At 41.0% G+C, this 13,515-nt stretch overlaps 1 protein-coding gene and 1 non-coding gene across 3 annotated transcripts in view; one reads left to right on the forward strand and one right to left on the reverse strand.

The window, feature by feature from the left end:
• PPIL4 (peptidylprolyl isomerase like 4) overlaps positions 1–6,552 on the forward strand; it is a 54,013-nt gene extending 47,461 nt beyond the window's left edge. For both annotated transcript variants that reach the window (XM_006140030.3, XM_006140031.3), the window contains exon 13: positions 5,753–6,552. In XM_006140030.3, the coding sequence (XP_006140092.1) occupies positions 5,753–6,001 (249 nt within the window). In that variant the 3' untranslated portion in view covers positions 6,002–6,552. The remainder of the gene's footprint in view (positions 1–5,752) is intronic.
• Positions 6,553–12,249: 5,697 nt separating this feature from the next.
• Positions 12,250–12,356, reverse strand: LOC114006955 (U6 spliceosomal RNA). Its single transcript, XR_003548605.1, has one exon. It is a non-coding gene; the product is annotated as a U6 spliceosomal RNA (small nuclear RNA).
• Positions 12,357–13,515: the final 1,159 nt, after the last annotated feature.

Consider the following 13,515-nt stretch of genomic DNA (forward strand, 5'->3'; position numbering starts at 1 on the left):
CACCCTGGTCAAATTAAAATAAATAAATGAATGAATAAATAAAAAATAAATCTAAAAAAAAAAGGTTGTTACTTCCCACAGTTTCACATAGCTAATAAGTGTGAAACCACAATTTAGACTCACCCTCATACCCCGATCACACTGGTGCTGTCCTTTTTACTTACAGCATATTCCTCTCAGTTTTCTTCCCTCAATCCTATTGTTCCTCTAATATGATCTGTCCCATTGTGTACTATTCCAGCGTGATTTCACAGGAGCAGCTCCCCCTTCTTAACTTCTGTCCTCTACGATCACCCCAGTCTTTGAGTGCTGGCTGTACCACATTCCTGTGAACACTTAGCCTGCTTTTCATTTAAAAATCCTAAGTTCCTTCCCTTCTCCATGTCTGCTTTTAGCTTCAGCTTCCATTCTACAGTTGTACATGGAATTATGAGTAAACTTAAGCCTGAGAGTAGACCTCACCATGTTCGAGATCATTAGAGGTCTAAAAAAACTCACAGTGGCTGTGTTTTAGATCTGATCCCCTTTCCCTCTTGGGTGAATGTTTTTGATCCTGCTGTTTGATTACACTAAACCTTGCAGTAGCAGGTCTCTTCCTCTTTGGGTGTGGAGGGAAAAGCATCAGGTTTTCTGGGGAATACTGTTAATATTTTTTTTTTGACTTGGTCAATAAATCTGTTTTTAAAAAATTGTTAAATTTTGAGTACTCTCCTAACCTTACTTCTCTACTCAAAGTATATTAAAGTAAACATTTTTGATTTTATACTTTGGTTTAATATTAATAGCTACGTTAATTTTTTTCTTACTTTCTGATAAAATTTAGCATCAATATTTAGAGTTTCAGTGGGGCCAAAGTTTTTGTATTATTCTGCTTATTTTGCTTTGATTTTGGTCTTGAAAATATAATCATTGAAGGGAACTTTTAGTACTGGGTAAATTTCAGGTGTGGCTTATAGTTTCCTATTTGTTGATATTTTTCTTGGTGAGTCTGATTTCTAAAGAATGTTTTAACTTTTCTCTTCATATTCATTGTTTTTCACTAAGTGACAGCCTTACTATTCAATTCGAAAATTTCTGTTTAATTTTTCCACCTATGTCTTAATTCCAAAGATGGTTTTTGTGTTGTTGAGGTTGGGGTTTTACTGGGGTTACAGGAAATGAGTGTTCAACTGTGGGTTGCCTGACTGAGAAGTTTACATACTGGCAGTCAATCTTCCACTGGGGCTTTTGAACTGTTTGTGTTCTTATAATTTGGGACTCTGTTTCTGCCGTCATTGTTAAAGATTTGGTACTATTTTAATGATTTAGATTGAACCAAATATTTGATTTAGTCCCAAAGATCTGAGCAAAGATACCTTTCAGGTAAATTAGACTTTTGGACTACTTTAAATGAAGTCATTTGCTGGGTTAAATGAATTGCTTTAAACTGGCCATTGTGTGGGGATTCTGGTGCATGCTGCTTTCCATTTTGGCCAGTGCTAGTTTAATCATCTTACGTCTTAAATGTATAAAATGATAGACTATATATATGAGAGGTTTTTGCTATAGGGCACATGAGCTTGCCAGAAAGACAGAGAGAGAGAGACAGAAAGTGAGAAATCACCCCCAGGGGGATGGCCATGCTGCAATCTCTTCTCCTCTGTTTTCCTCTTGGAATCTTGGGCATGCATGCACACGCATCCGGTATTAAGTTTAAGCCACTGGGTCCGGGACTTGAACCACGGTCAATTACTTGGGAGTCCAGCGATGTAGCCATTACGCTAACTGCTGGTCCTGAAAAAATGATAGAATATTTTTAAATTTACGCAGGGAAGGACTTAGAGCTCATCTAGTTCATTTCCTGCATGTTAGATAGAAAGATGCTGACCCCATGGGTCCAGAGCTCTGGCCTTTCAGGTATTTATTTTGATCAAGTCAGGTGTTGGGATTTTTTGTTTTGTTTTGTTTTGTTTTGTTTTCCTTTTCTTTATCTGTACCACCCCCACCTCTTAAATTCTGTACATCAAGTTACTGAGCAATTAAATAATTATCTCCAACTTACATAGCTCTCTTAGGTCTCAGTGTCCTTATTTCTGCAGTGGGGAAGCTCTGCGCTGAGCAGTGTGCTTCGCAGGTACATGAAGACTTGGTCTGAACGTTGTTATGAGCCCTCTCCCAAATAGACCCAGGGCAAATTCTTCCTTGCTTTTCAATTTTCACTTACACTGCTTCCATTATCCATCTTGCAGCCACTTTAAACCCAGCCCTGCTTATCCTTTAAGGCGCATCTCAAATCCTGACTCCTCTAAGAAGCCCTTCCTGACACATCTAAGCTAAAGAATGTTGCTCTTTGACACATTTCATAAATGGCAAAGGCCATTTGTAGCCACATCTGCTTGACTTTGAAGCCCACGTAGCTTTGAAAATTACTCCAAGTAGGAGTGGTTTTAAAGTTTTAGTCAATTTCAGATGTTTAGCTTCTTCACTTTATTCAAAGAATGCATACTACAAAACCTGTATTTTTTTTTTTAACTTATAACACTGAAAGCATTTAAGTGCCTATTTGTATGTGCTGAGGACTTTATGGAGTTAAGCTGACAGTCTCTGCATTTCAAAAGCAAATTGAGGGAACCAGCAGTTACCGTAATGGCTATGTCGCTGGACTCTCATGTAGTCGACCGCGGTTCGCATCCTGGACCCGGTGGCTTAAAACTCACGCCGGGCGCGTGTGCATGAGTGCCCAAGATCCCGAGAGGAGAATGGAGGAGAAGGGATTGCAGCATGACCATCCCCCCGGGGGGTGATTTCTCGCTTTCTGTCTCTATGTCTCTCTCTCTCTGTCTGGCGAGCGCACGCGCCCTATAGTAAAAATCTCTCCAAAAAAAAAAAAAAAAAAGCAAATTGACTCAACCAGTACAGAAATAAATACTAAGTATACAGATAGAATACATCGTAATGTAGCAATATTTATGTTTTGTGCATGTTACAGGAAGCCCCCAGAACTCTTATCTAGGAATGTCATATTTTGCTAGAAAAAATCGGCAAAGGGCCACACCACAGTATTTATTGTGGGACCAGCTGGTGGCAGAGTGGTGGCATCATGTTCTGTGATGTTGGACCCTGGCGAAGTCCTGGGTTTGTGACCTTAGGTCTCTGCAAACTGAGGTGCCCGTGTGTTCTTGTGATGTAGGCTGGTTACGGCTGGGGGTGTTGTAGCACTGACCCTGTGGGAGTTGCCTTTCTCTCTCTCATGTCTTTTTCTCATAGAAGAAATAAATAAGCTTTAAATTTTAAATAGGGCCAGCTGGTGGATTGGTGGTTAAGGCTGCTTGATCCTACATAGCTTACTGTGCAGTTCAAGTCCTGGATCCTGTGGATTGGAAAACGTGCTGATTGCCTCTGTGTGTGTGTGTGTGCGTGTGTGTGCCCAAAATCCTGAGAGGAAAATGGAGGAGAAGGGATTGTGGTGTGGCCATCTCCCCTAGGGGATGCTTTCTCATTTTCTCTCTCTCTCTTTAGGCACACATGCCCTATAACAAAACTTTTTATTTAATGAAAAAGCAATAGAGATTGTATTTTTCTTCTTCATGGGCTCTTACAGAATTATAAGAGCTATTGAGTTTGTGCAGAAACTTATGAATCAGTTTATAATGTATTCCACAACTCTTTGGTTATGATTCTAACAACCATGGATCTGTTTCTACATACTGCAAATTCTATGCCAGGCGTGAAATACAGTATGTAATCATATGCCTAAAGCTCAGTTCTTATCCATGGGTATTATCACTCTGAGCTTTAAATCTTAACATTATATTAACTGCAATCATGTCTGTGTTGATAGAATTAGACCCCTGGGGATTTAACCTTAGAATTTTACCTTTCATTTGAGCAGTTTTTTAAGAAAGTGAATTTTCACCAACCGTCTTTTTCTTGGCTACTGGGTGTGTGCATTGTCCTCTAGAGAGCAAGGAAGAAGAGAGCAGCAGCCGTGGGAGAGTCATACTTCAGTCTCTTCTCCATCTCTCTCCCTGCTTTCGGAATTTGGGGCTTACGTACACACGTGCCTGGCGTGTTTCCCAAATCACTGGGTCTGGTGCTCCAGTGCCACACAGTTGGCCATGTGGGATCTGGCTGCCCTAACCACCAGGTCACAGGGCTGACGCCTAACTCTCTCTTGATAGAGCATTGGCTCTATCTAGTCTCTTTCTGTTTCAGCTCTTCGCTAAAATACTTGTACTGATTATGGATAGGGGACAACAGAAATAGTTATTGTTAAATAGCCCTGTTTTATATGGGGAAATTACCTCTGTTATTTATTATTATTTTAAATTATGCTGGGGTAGACTCACCAGAGAGAGACAGACGTAATGAGAAAGAGAAAGAGAGAAAGTACCCCTTACTGGGGAATGGTGGCCCACATTCCCTTCTCCGTTTGTCCCTCCTTTCAGGATTTTTGGGCATGCACGCATGTGGCTGGCATGTCTTTTAAGCCGCGAGGTCTGGGACATGAACTGTATGGTCAGCCCTATAGGATCCAACACTTAATCATCAGGCCATGGACAGGCCCACTATTGATTATTAAAAGTAGAATTGGCTTGACCCCGGTAGTGCAAGTTGTAGGACCCTGCTGAAGACTGGAGCCACACAGGAGGACCAGGTTCTGATTTTAGAGTAACCTGGAGCAGGCCAGCTTCAGGGTGTCTGTAATCCTGGCCAGCCAGAAGGCTGGGGCAGAGGGTCACAGCGGTCAGACCCTATCCAAAAAAAAAAAAAAGTCTCTTCCTTTTCCCCTTCCCACTACTCACACAATTTTTCTCTTCCTTATTAAAAAAAAAAAAAAATTAGTCCTTTTTTTGGTCTTTGAGGCAGTAGACTATTCTGTTTCTTAACTCATTTTTAAAGAAATATGTAAATAATTTAAAGAAATATGTAAATAGTAATTTTAACAAAAACATGCTAGCCTCATCTAAACTTGTATGTGAAGATCTGGAAAGAAGCTGATATAAAGTAGAACACTTTCACGATTAACTGCCCTGACCAGAGTATGTGCATCTGTTTTCATTTTTGACTGATTGACATGTCTAAGACCTTCCTGCTATGCTATTTAAATGACTTCTCCTTTACAGCATTCTTATGGGAATTTTAGTAGTTTCATTGCAGATCACTAATGGGACCACATTTTTGGAGAGTGAAGGAAGGGAGGAGGTGGAAATGTGACTATATATAATGAGAATTTTTGGTATTGCACACATTGCTTTAAAGGCTTGTTTTGAGCCAGCCTGTGGCCTGGCACTTAAGGCAGCTGGATTCCACATGACTGTGCAGTTTGAGGCCCAGATCTGGCAACTTAAAAAAAGCATGCTGTGTGTGTGTGTCCCTAATCCAGAAGGGGGGGAGACATGGAGGAGAAGGGGTTTCAGTGTGACCGTTCCCCATGGGAGGTGTCCACCCTCCCAGTTCGCACAAGCTTCTGGCAAAACTAAAATAAGTAAATGAAGATTTGTTCTAATTTCAGTTCCATGATTTTTATATCAGATCCTTTAGTTTAGCTGAAATAGTGGATAGAAAGCAATGAGATTGGTAAGAAAGGTTAAATCTTCTTCTTAATTACTTTTGCTTTTTAATTATGAGATTCTCAGCATTAGTGGTAGTGGTCAAATTTGAGCTGTCAGGACAGCATGCTAATGGCAGGCTTTCCTACATTTTACTCATTGACAGTGCTCACAAAGTATTTTATTGGTTTACTTGTAACACTTCCTCCATCCCTTGGCAGGACATCTACAGGGAGATGGGATTTGGTCACTACGAAGAAGGGAGCTGCTGGGAGAAGCAAAAGAGTGAGAAGCGAGACCGACCACAAAACCGAAGTCGTAGCCGATCTCGGGACAGGGATGGCCACTACAGTAATAGCCACAAATCCAAATACCAGACAGATTCTTACGAGAGAGAAAGGAGTAAGAGGAGAGACCGGAGCAGAAGTCCAAAGAAATCCAAAGATAAAGACAAATCTAAGTACAGATGAAGAATGAGAAGCGAGTGTCTGACACGGTTACGCAGTCTGAGTCAGAGGACTAGGAGAGCGGGTGTTCAGATTTCGTGTAAAACCATTAAAGACTTATTTTTTCTCATATTAGTATTATGGCCCTTTTAGATTAATATTGATCATATAGGGCATTGATAGATAATAAAGAACTGAACTTTTTCTTTATATACTTTTTTTATACTGATTTTATTATACATAAACGGCAGTTTCATTTTTAAAGTCTTTCACATATTCACTCTTCCTTTTTTAATGAAGTATTTCATACTACAGAAATACATAAATGTATATATAAGGTATAAGGAATAACAAATATAAATATCTATGTACACATTAAGAAACTTAAGCAGAATATTACCTATAATTTGGAAGTTCCTTATATGCCCTTTCACTCTCAAATAATTATTATTCTGAATTTTGTGTTCATCATTTTCTTGCTCATTATTATAGTTTTACAACATATGTATGTACCCCTAAATGAAATGTTAATTTTGTATATTTTTGAATTTTATATAAATGGCATAATGTATGTTTACTTCTGTGACTTTCTTTCAAGTTAGATTATTATTATTATTATCATTTTTTTTGGCCACAGGGTGCATGTACTCTGGAGAGAGACAAAGAGAAGGAAAGTGAGAAATTACCCCCCTCTGGGGGATGGCCATGGCATAATCCCTTTTCCTCCATTCTCCTCCTGGGATTTTGGGCATGTGCGCACATGTGCCCGGCGTGATTTTCAAGCTGCCAAGGTCTGGGACTCAAACCACAGTTGGCCATGTGGGACTCCAGCACCTTAATCACCATACCTGACCTGCTGGCCCTGAGTCATTCATTTTTATTGCCCTGTAGTGTTATGTGACCATACCACAGTTTCTCTCTTTTTTTGACATTTGTGTTTTGTTTGTTTTTGCATTATAAGTAATGTGCTCCTAGGAGTGATACTGGCAGGTCGTGTGCTGTAAGAGTCTTCATCATTACAAGATGATGCCTAATAGTGTGCTAACGTGGCTGTGCCAATTTATTCCCCACCAGGACAATGTGATTACCTTTGTTTTGTGTCATCTCCAACATGTGTTACTTTTCGTCTTCTGAAATTTTGCCAATCGAATGCATTTTTAGTGGGATCTGACTGTGCTTTCCAGCAAGATTACTGTTATCTCAATTATTATTATCTTCATTCTATATGTAAATTGTCTTTTTTTTCTGTCTGCCTTTTTTGTTTTCAGTTCGCCAGAGGGTGTGTGCACTTGCCTGAGAGGCAGAGAGAGAGGGTAAGTGAGAAAGTACCCCATGGATCACGGTCACACCACAGTCACTGCTCTCGCTCTCCTTTTGGGATTTTGGGCTCACATGGACACGTGCTCAGCATGGTCTTTGGGCTGGTAGGTCTGGGACTGGGACTGTCTGGTCGGCTACGTGGTTAAGGCTGTGACCTTAACCACAGGTCATAGGCTGGCCCTTTCTGTCTGCTTTTAAGGTTTATCACTGGCTTTAAGCAAGTTGATTATGATGTGTTTGATGTAGTCTTTTTTGTGTTTCTTCTGCTGTGACCTGTGGGTTTATGGTTTTCATCAAATTTAGAAATTTTTTTTCCAGCTGTTTTTCTGTCCCTCTGCCCCTCTTCTCCTGGGCTCCAATTACTTTTATCTTTCTGTGTGTGTGTGTGTGTGTGTGTGTGTGTGTTATTTTTTTTTTTTTTGAAATTGTCTCAAAGTACACTGATGCTCTATTTAGATTTTTTTGAAGTCTTTTTTTTTTGTCTCAGTATTTTATGTTGATTAATTTCTGTTGCAGTGTCCATATGTCCATCAATATTTTTTTCCAAAGCACCTAATCTTTTAATTCTATCCAATATGTTCCTTACCTCAGGCATTATATTTTTAATCTTTAGAAGTTCATTTGGGTCTCTTTTTTCTTCCATGTCTTTTTTTTTTCCTAAGGTTTTTTGTTTGTTTGTTTGTTTGTTTGTTTTTTGCCATAGAGTGCATATACTTGTTAGATTGTTAGAGACAGAGAGACAGAAACAGAGGGAAAATGAGAAATCATCCCCGAGGGGGAATGGCCATGCTGCAGTTCCTTCTCCTTCATTCTCCTCTTGGGATTTTGGATACACACATGGCCACTATGATTTTCAAGCCACCTGGTTCAGGACTGGAACTGCAGTTGGCCATGTGGGAGTATAGTGCCTTAACCACTACACCACCTGCTGGCCCCTCTCCCATGTCTTTTTTTCTTATAGGTTGTATATTTCTTTTATGAGTGAGAGGGACACAGAGGGAGAGACAGCACCCCAACAGTCCTGATGCTGTGATATACCACCAGCCTTCAGCCTGCCTCAGATCATGGGCAAGCGTTGCTCAACATACTCGGGGAATTCTCCAGGCTTGACCGGGAACCTTCCCAGTGGGATTGCCTCACGGAACGTCACATCTTACTGCTGTGCCACCATCTAGCCCTACGTGTCTCGTGTGGTTTTTTGCTATAGCATTCATGAACTCACCAGAGAGCTAGAAGGAAAGTGAGAAAGCACCCCACAAAGGGGACAAGCACACCACAATCACCTCTCCTCCATTCTCCCCTCAGGATTTTGGGCACACATGCGTACACACCTGGTGTGTTTTTGTTCTGTAGGAGAGATTTTTGCTATAGGGCACATGTGCTTGCCAGAGAGACAGAAAGTGAGAAATCACCCCTCAGGATTTTGATGGCCATGCCACAATCCCTTCTCCTCCATTCTCCCCTCAGGATTCTGAGCACACATGCGCATGCACCTGGTGTGAGTTTCAAGCCTCTGGGTCTGGGACTTGATCCACAGTTGGCCATGTGGGAGTCCAGTGATGTAATTCTTACGCAATCTGCTGGTCCAAAGGGTGCTAGAGCATTTTATATTCCTTTAAATATTTTGAGTTTTGTTCAGGAACATAAGTTAGTTGGAAACAGTTTGATAATTTCTTTACTTGATTTTAAGCTTATTGAGATAGGACAGAACACCCTACAATCTAGGGCTTTTTGGTCTACTACTGAGGTATTAATAATCCCCTCTAACTACTCTTCCTTATCATGTAGCTGTATATTTGGCTATTGAGAGCATGAACTGTTCTGAGCCCCATATGAACCCCCACATTGTACTTCCTGTTGCTTTCTGGTGGTTCTTCCCAGCTGTGGGTAGTTTCCGCACATGCATGCACTTATTGGTGTTCATCTGAAGGCTCGAGGAGGCTTCCTCCATAGCTCCCTTCTCTCTTATACTCTGCCCTCCAAATTCTACAGTGGCTCCCTAAATCTTCTGTCCAGGGAGATTCCCAGGCTGGTTTCAGATTCCCTTTCCTGATCTGGTACTTCTGGTGGAAATCCTAATAAGCTTGGCCAGTTGTAGGGGTCCCTTGTTTGTGTCCCTTCTCTCGGGAGTCCCTGTCCTACACTGGCTGTCCAGTGTGGAAGCAACTTTGTCGTATTCATTCAAATAGGGTTTTAGTTATTCACGGTGGGGAAGGCAAATTGTATCCCTGCTAGTCCATTTGAACCATGATGGGAGTTTGGGTCAGCTCAGGGTCCAACCCAGGCCTCTACTGTGGCTCTAGTGTTACATGCTGGTGGCCTCCTGATTGCCACTGTGGCTGGGGCTTGATGGTTCTTCATGGTGTCTTCTAGTCCACTTCCTGTAAATTGGACATTAAGTCTAGATGTTTGATTAGAATAGTATTATACATTTTAGGCAGAAAATTTTTAATTTAATGCCAGATTTATTTTTTTCTTCTATGTGTTTCGTACTTTTTATATTTTAAGAAATTATGAAGTAATGGGACCAGCAGTTAGTGTCATGGCTATGTCGCTGGACTCCCATGTAGTCGACTGTGGTTTGCGTCCCGGACCCGGTGGTTTAAACTCACGCTGGGGGCGTGTGCGTGCGTGCCCAAGATCCCGAGAGAAGAATGGAGAAGGGATTGCGGCGTGGTCATCCCCCCTGGGGGGTGATTTCTCGCTTTCTGTCTCTCTGTCTCTCTCTGTCTGGCGAGTGCACGCGCTCTATAGCGAAAATCTCCAAAAAGAAAGAAAGAAATTATGAAGTAGTAAAGATATTGTCCTATTTATTTATTTATTTATTTATTTATTTATTTATTTTGGAGAGGTTTTTGCTATAGGGTGCGTGTGTTAAGCCACTGGGTCCAGGACTCAAACTGTGGTCAACTACATGGGAGTCCAGCAACATAGCCATTACGCCAACTGCTGGTCCCAATATTGTCCTATATTCTAAAAGTTTAAAAGCCTTATATTTTTACATTGACATTTATTATTATTATTATTATTATTATTATTATTATTATTATTTTTATTTTTACTTAGGGCAGGGTTTCTCTATTGTCATTGATATGCTTTAGCCTTCCAAGTAGCTGGAACCACAGGTGCGTGCCTCCATACCCTGTTCTGTCAGACAGGATCTTGCTATTTTGCCCAGGCTACTCTTCAGCTTGAGAGCCTCCTGCCTCAGCCTTCTCAGTAGCTGGTACTACTGTATCTGGCTTTTCAGGTGGTCTGCGATCAATCCTGGGCCTCCCAGGTGGCCGTACCATTCAGAGTAGCAGAGTAAAGTTTTTTGTTTTGTTTTGAGAGGTTTTTGCTATAGGGCGTGTGCACTCGCCAGACAGAGAGGGACAGAGAGACAGAAAGTGAGAAATCACCCCCCCAGGGGGGATGGCCATGCCACAATCCCTTCTCCTCCATTCTCCTCTCAGGATCTTGGGCACGCACACACACTCGCCCAGCGTGAGTTTAAGCCACCGGGTCCAGGACTCGAACCGCAGTTGACTTGGGAGTCCAGCAACATAGCCAAACGCTAACTGCTGGTCCCCAGAGTAAGTTTTAATTCATATTGAATTGTATGTGTGTAGGGAGTATGGTGTCATAGAGTGATTGTCTTTTTATTATTATTATTTTTTACTTTGCCAGAGGTGTGTTTACTTTGAGACAGAAAGAGAGAAAGAATGAGAAAGCATCCCCTTGGCGAATGTCCATGCCTCGATCTCTTTTCTGTTTCTCCTTCCTCTTGGGATTTTGTACATACAGATATACACATGTATGAGACCAGTGTGTTCTCAAGCAACCAGCTGTGCGACTTGAATTGTGCAGTTGGCCATGTGGGATCCAGCCATCTTAACCGCCATACCACTGCCCCACCCAGCGTACGTGTATAACCAGTTATCCCAAGTGCATTATTGAATGGCCTGTCCATTCCCCATTTATCAGCAGCTACACCCCTGTCGTATAAAAGTTCCTATGTATGTGTGGGTTTTGTTTGAGGAGTTTACTAGTCCCAGTTTATTTTAAGTCCCAGGGCCAAATATCAAACAGTATATTTTTATGGCTTTGTTGAGTATTGATATTTGAATAAGTTCCTCCAGCTGTTTTATTTTGTTTTGATTTGGTTTTTTTTTTTTTTTTTTTTTTTAGAAATGGCTTGGTTCTTTGTTCTTTGCAACTTTGAACCAACTTGTCAAGTTTTCCAAAGAATGCTATTGGGGTTTTCATTGTATTCATTTCTACTTTGAGGAAAATCATCTTGAGAATATTGAATCTTTTTAATTCATAAAGCTAACATCTCCAATTTAGTTCTTTCACTTCGTAAAATTTTCCTAATAAAACTTTCAAACATCTTTTGTTGGGTTTACTCCTACTTTCCTTACCTTTTATGTTCTATTATAAATTATATAGATATTTTTTAGATTTTTGCCATAGGATGCATGTCCTTGCCAGAGAGAGACAGAGGGAGAAAGAGGGAAAGTAAGAAATCAACCCCCTGGGAGATGGTCATGCCACATCCCCTCCTCCATTCTTGGGATTTTGGGCATGTGTGCACACGCGTCTGGTGTGTTTTTAAGCTGTCAGTCTGAGATTTGAACCACACAGTTGGCCTATGGGATCCAGCTGCCTTAACCACCATGCTACTACCTGCCTCCACTCTTCTATCATTTATTTTGGGGAATTACCTTCGAATTTTACTGTCCATTCTTGAATAGTATAATGTTATTAATTTCACCTTCCTCTTTAACTGAGAATCCTGTAAGTCTTTAAGTTAACCTCTTGCAACTTTTATGCTATAATCATCAGTATTTTGGTCTTACCTTGTGATTTTTTAACCTTATAATTAGACCTTGTGACAGATCATTATTTGTTTAGATTTCTCATGTATTAAGCAGTTTCTTTTTTTAATGAAAAAATATTTTTAGATATATGAAAACATGGAACACTTCACGAATTTGTGTGTCATCCTTGCGCAGGGGCCATGCTAATCTTGTCTGTATCGTTCCAGTTTTAGTATATGTGCTGCTGAAGCGAGCACTTAAGCAGTTTCTTTACATCTTCTTGTGTCTCAGACATTTTACCTAAGGTAATTTTTCTTCTTTCTGAAACATGCCCTTTGATGTTTCTTTAGGTGATACGTGTTTATGGTAGGTAGTTTTTATTTACCAAAAATGTTTTCAATTCACCGTGTTGTTTTGTTGTTGTTGCAGTAGGTCATGTGCACTTTCCAGAGAGAGGGAGAGGAGAACGCACCTTTATGGGGAATGGTCACATCATGGCCGTTCTCCTTTCAGGATTTTAGGCACATGCGCACTCACATGCCCAGCTATATTTCTAAAGCCACTAGGTCTGGAATTCAGACCACACAGTCAGCCATGTAGGATCTGACTGCCTTTACAACCTAATCACTGAGCTGGTCCCAATTCACCACGTTGTTTTTTTTTTTTTTTTTTTTTTTTTTTTAAATGAGAGAATTTTGCTATAGGGCACATGCACGTGCGTTTGCCAGAGAGACAGGGAGAAAGTGAGAGATCACCCCCCCAGGTGGGATGACCATGCTGCAGTCCCTTCTCCTCCATTCTCCTCTTGGAACCTTGGACACCCACATACATGCATCTGGAGTGAGTTTTAAGCCCCCGGACCCAGGCCTCAAACCACAGTCAACTTGTGGGAGTCCAGCGATATAAGCATTATGCCATGTGCTGGGCCCTCACCATGTCTTTTGAAGTTGATTTTCTTTCTTTCTCTATCGTTGTCTCTCTCTCCTTCCTTTCTTTTTTTCTTTTCTCCTTTTTTTTCCTTTTCCTTTCTTTTTTTCGCCTTTCCTTCCCTTTCCTTCCCTCTCACTTTCTTTTCGTTTTTTCTTTTTAGAGATAGAGTCTTGCTATGTTCTCCACAGTGGCCTCCAATTCATAATCTTCATGCCTCAAGCCTCTCTAGTAGCAAGGATTACGGTCATGCACACTGGGCCCAGCTTGGCATTGGTATTTTAAAATTTTTGCTACTAAGCCAGAGGGTACAAGTGCTTGCCATAAACCTGATTTTTTTTTTTTTTTTTTTTTTTTTTTTGCTATAGGGCGCATGTGCTCGCCAGACAGACAGAGACAGACAGAAAGCGAGAAATCACCCCCCAAGGGGGATGACCACGCCACAATCCCTTCTCCTGCATTCTCCTCTTGGGATCTTGGGCACGCATG

Source organism: Tupaia chinensis, unplaced genomic scaffold, assembly GCF_000334495.1.
Source record: "Tupaia chinensis unplaced genomic scaffold, TupChi_1.0 Scaffold000014_1, whole genome shotgun sequence".
NCBI classification, from domain to species: domain Eukaryota; kingdom Metazoa; phylum Chordata; class Mammalia; order Scandentia; family Tupaiidae; genus Tupaia; species Tupaia belangeri.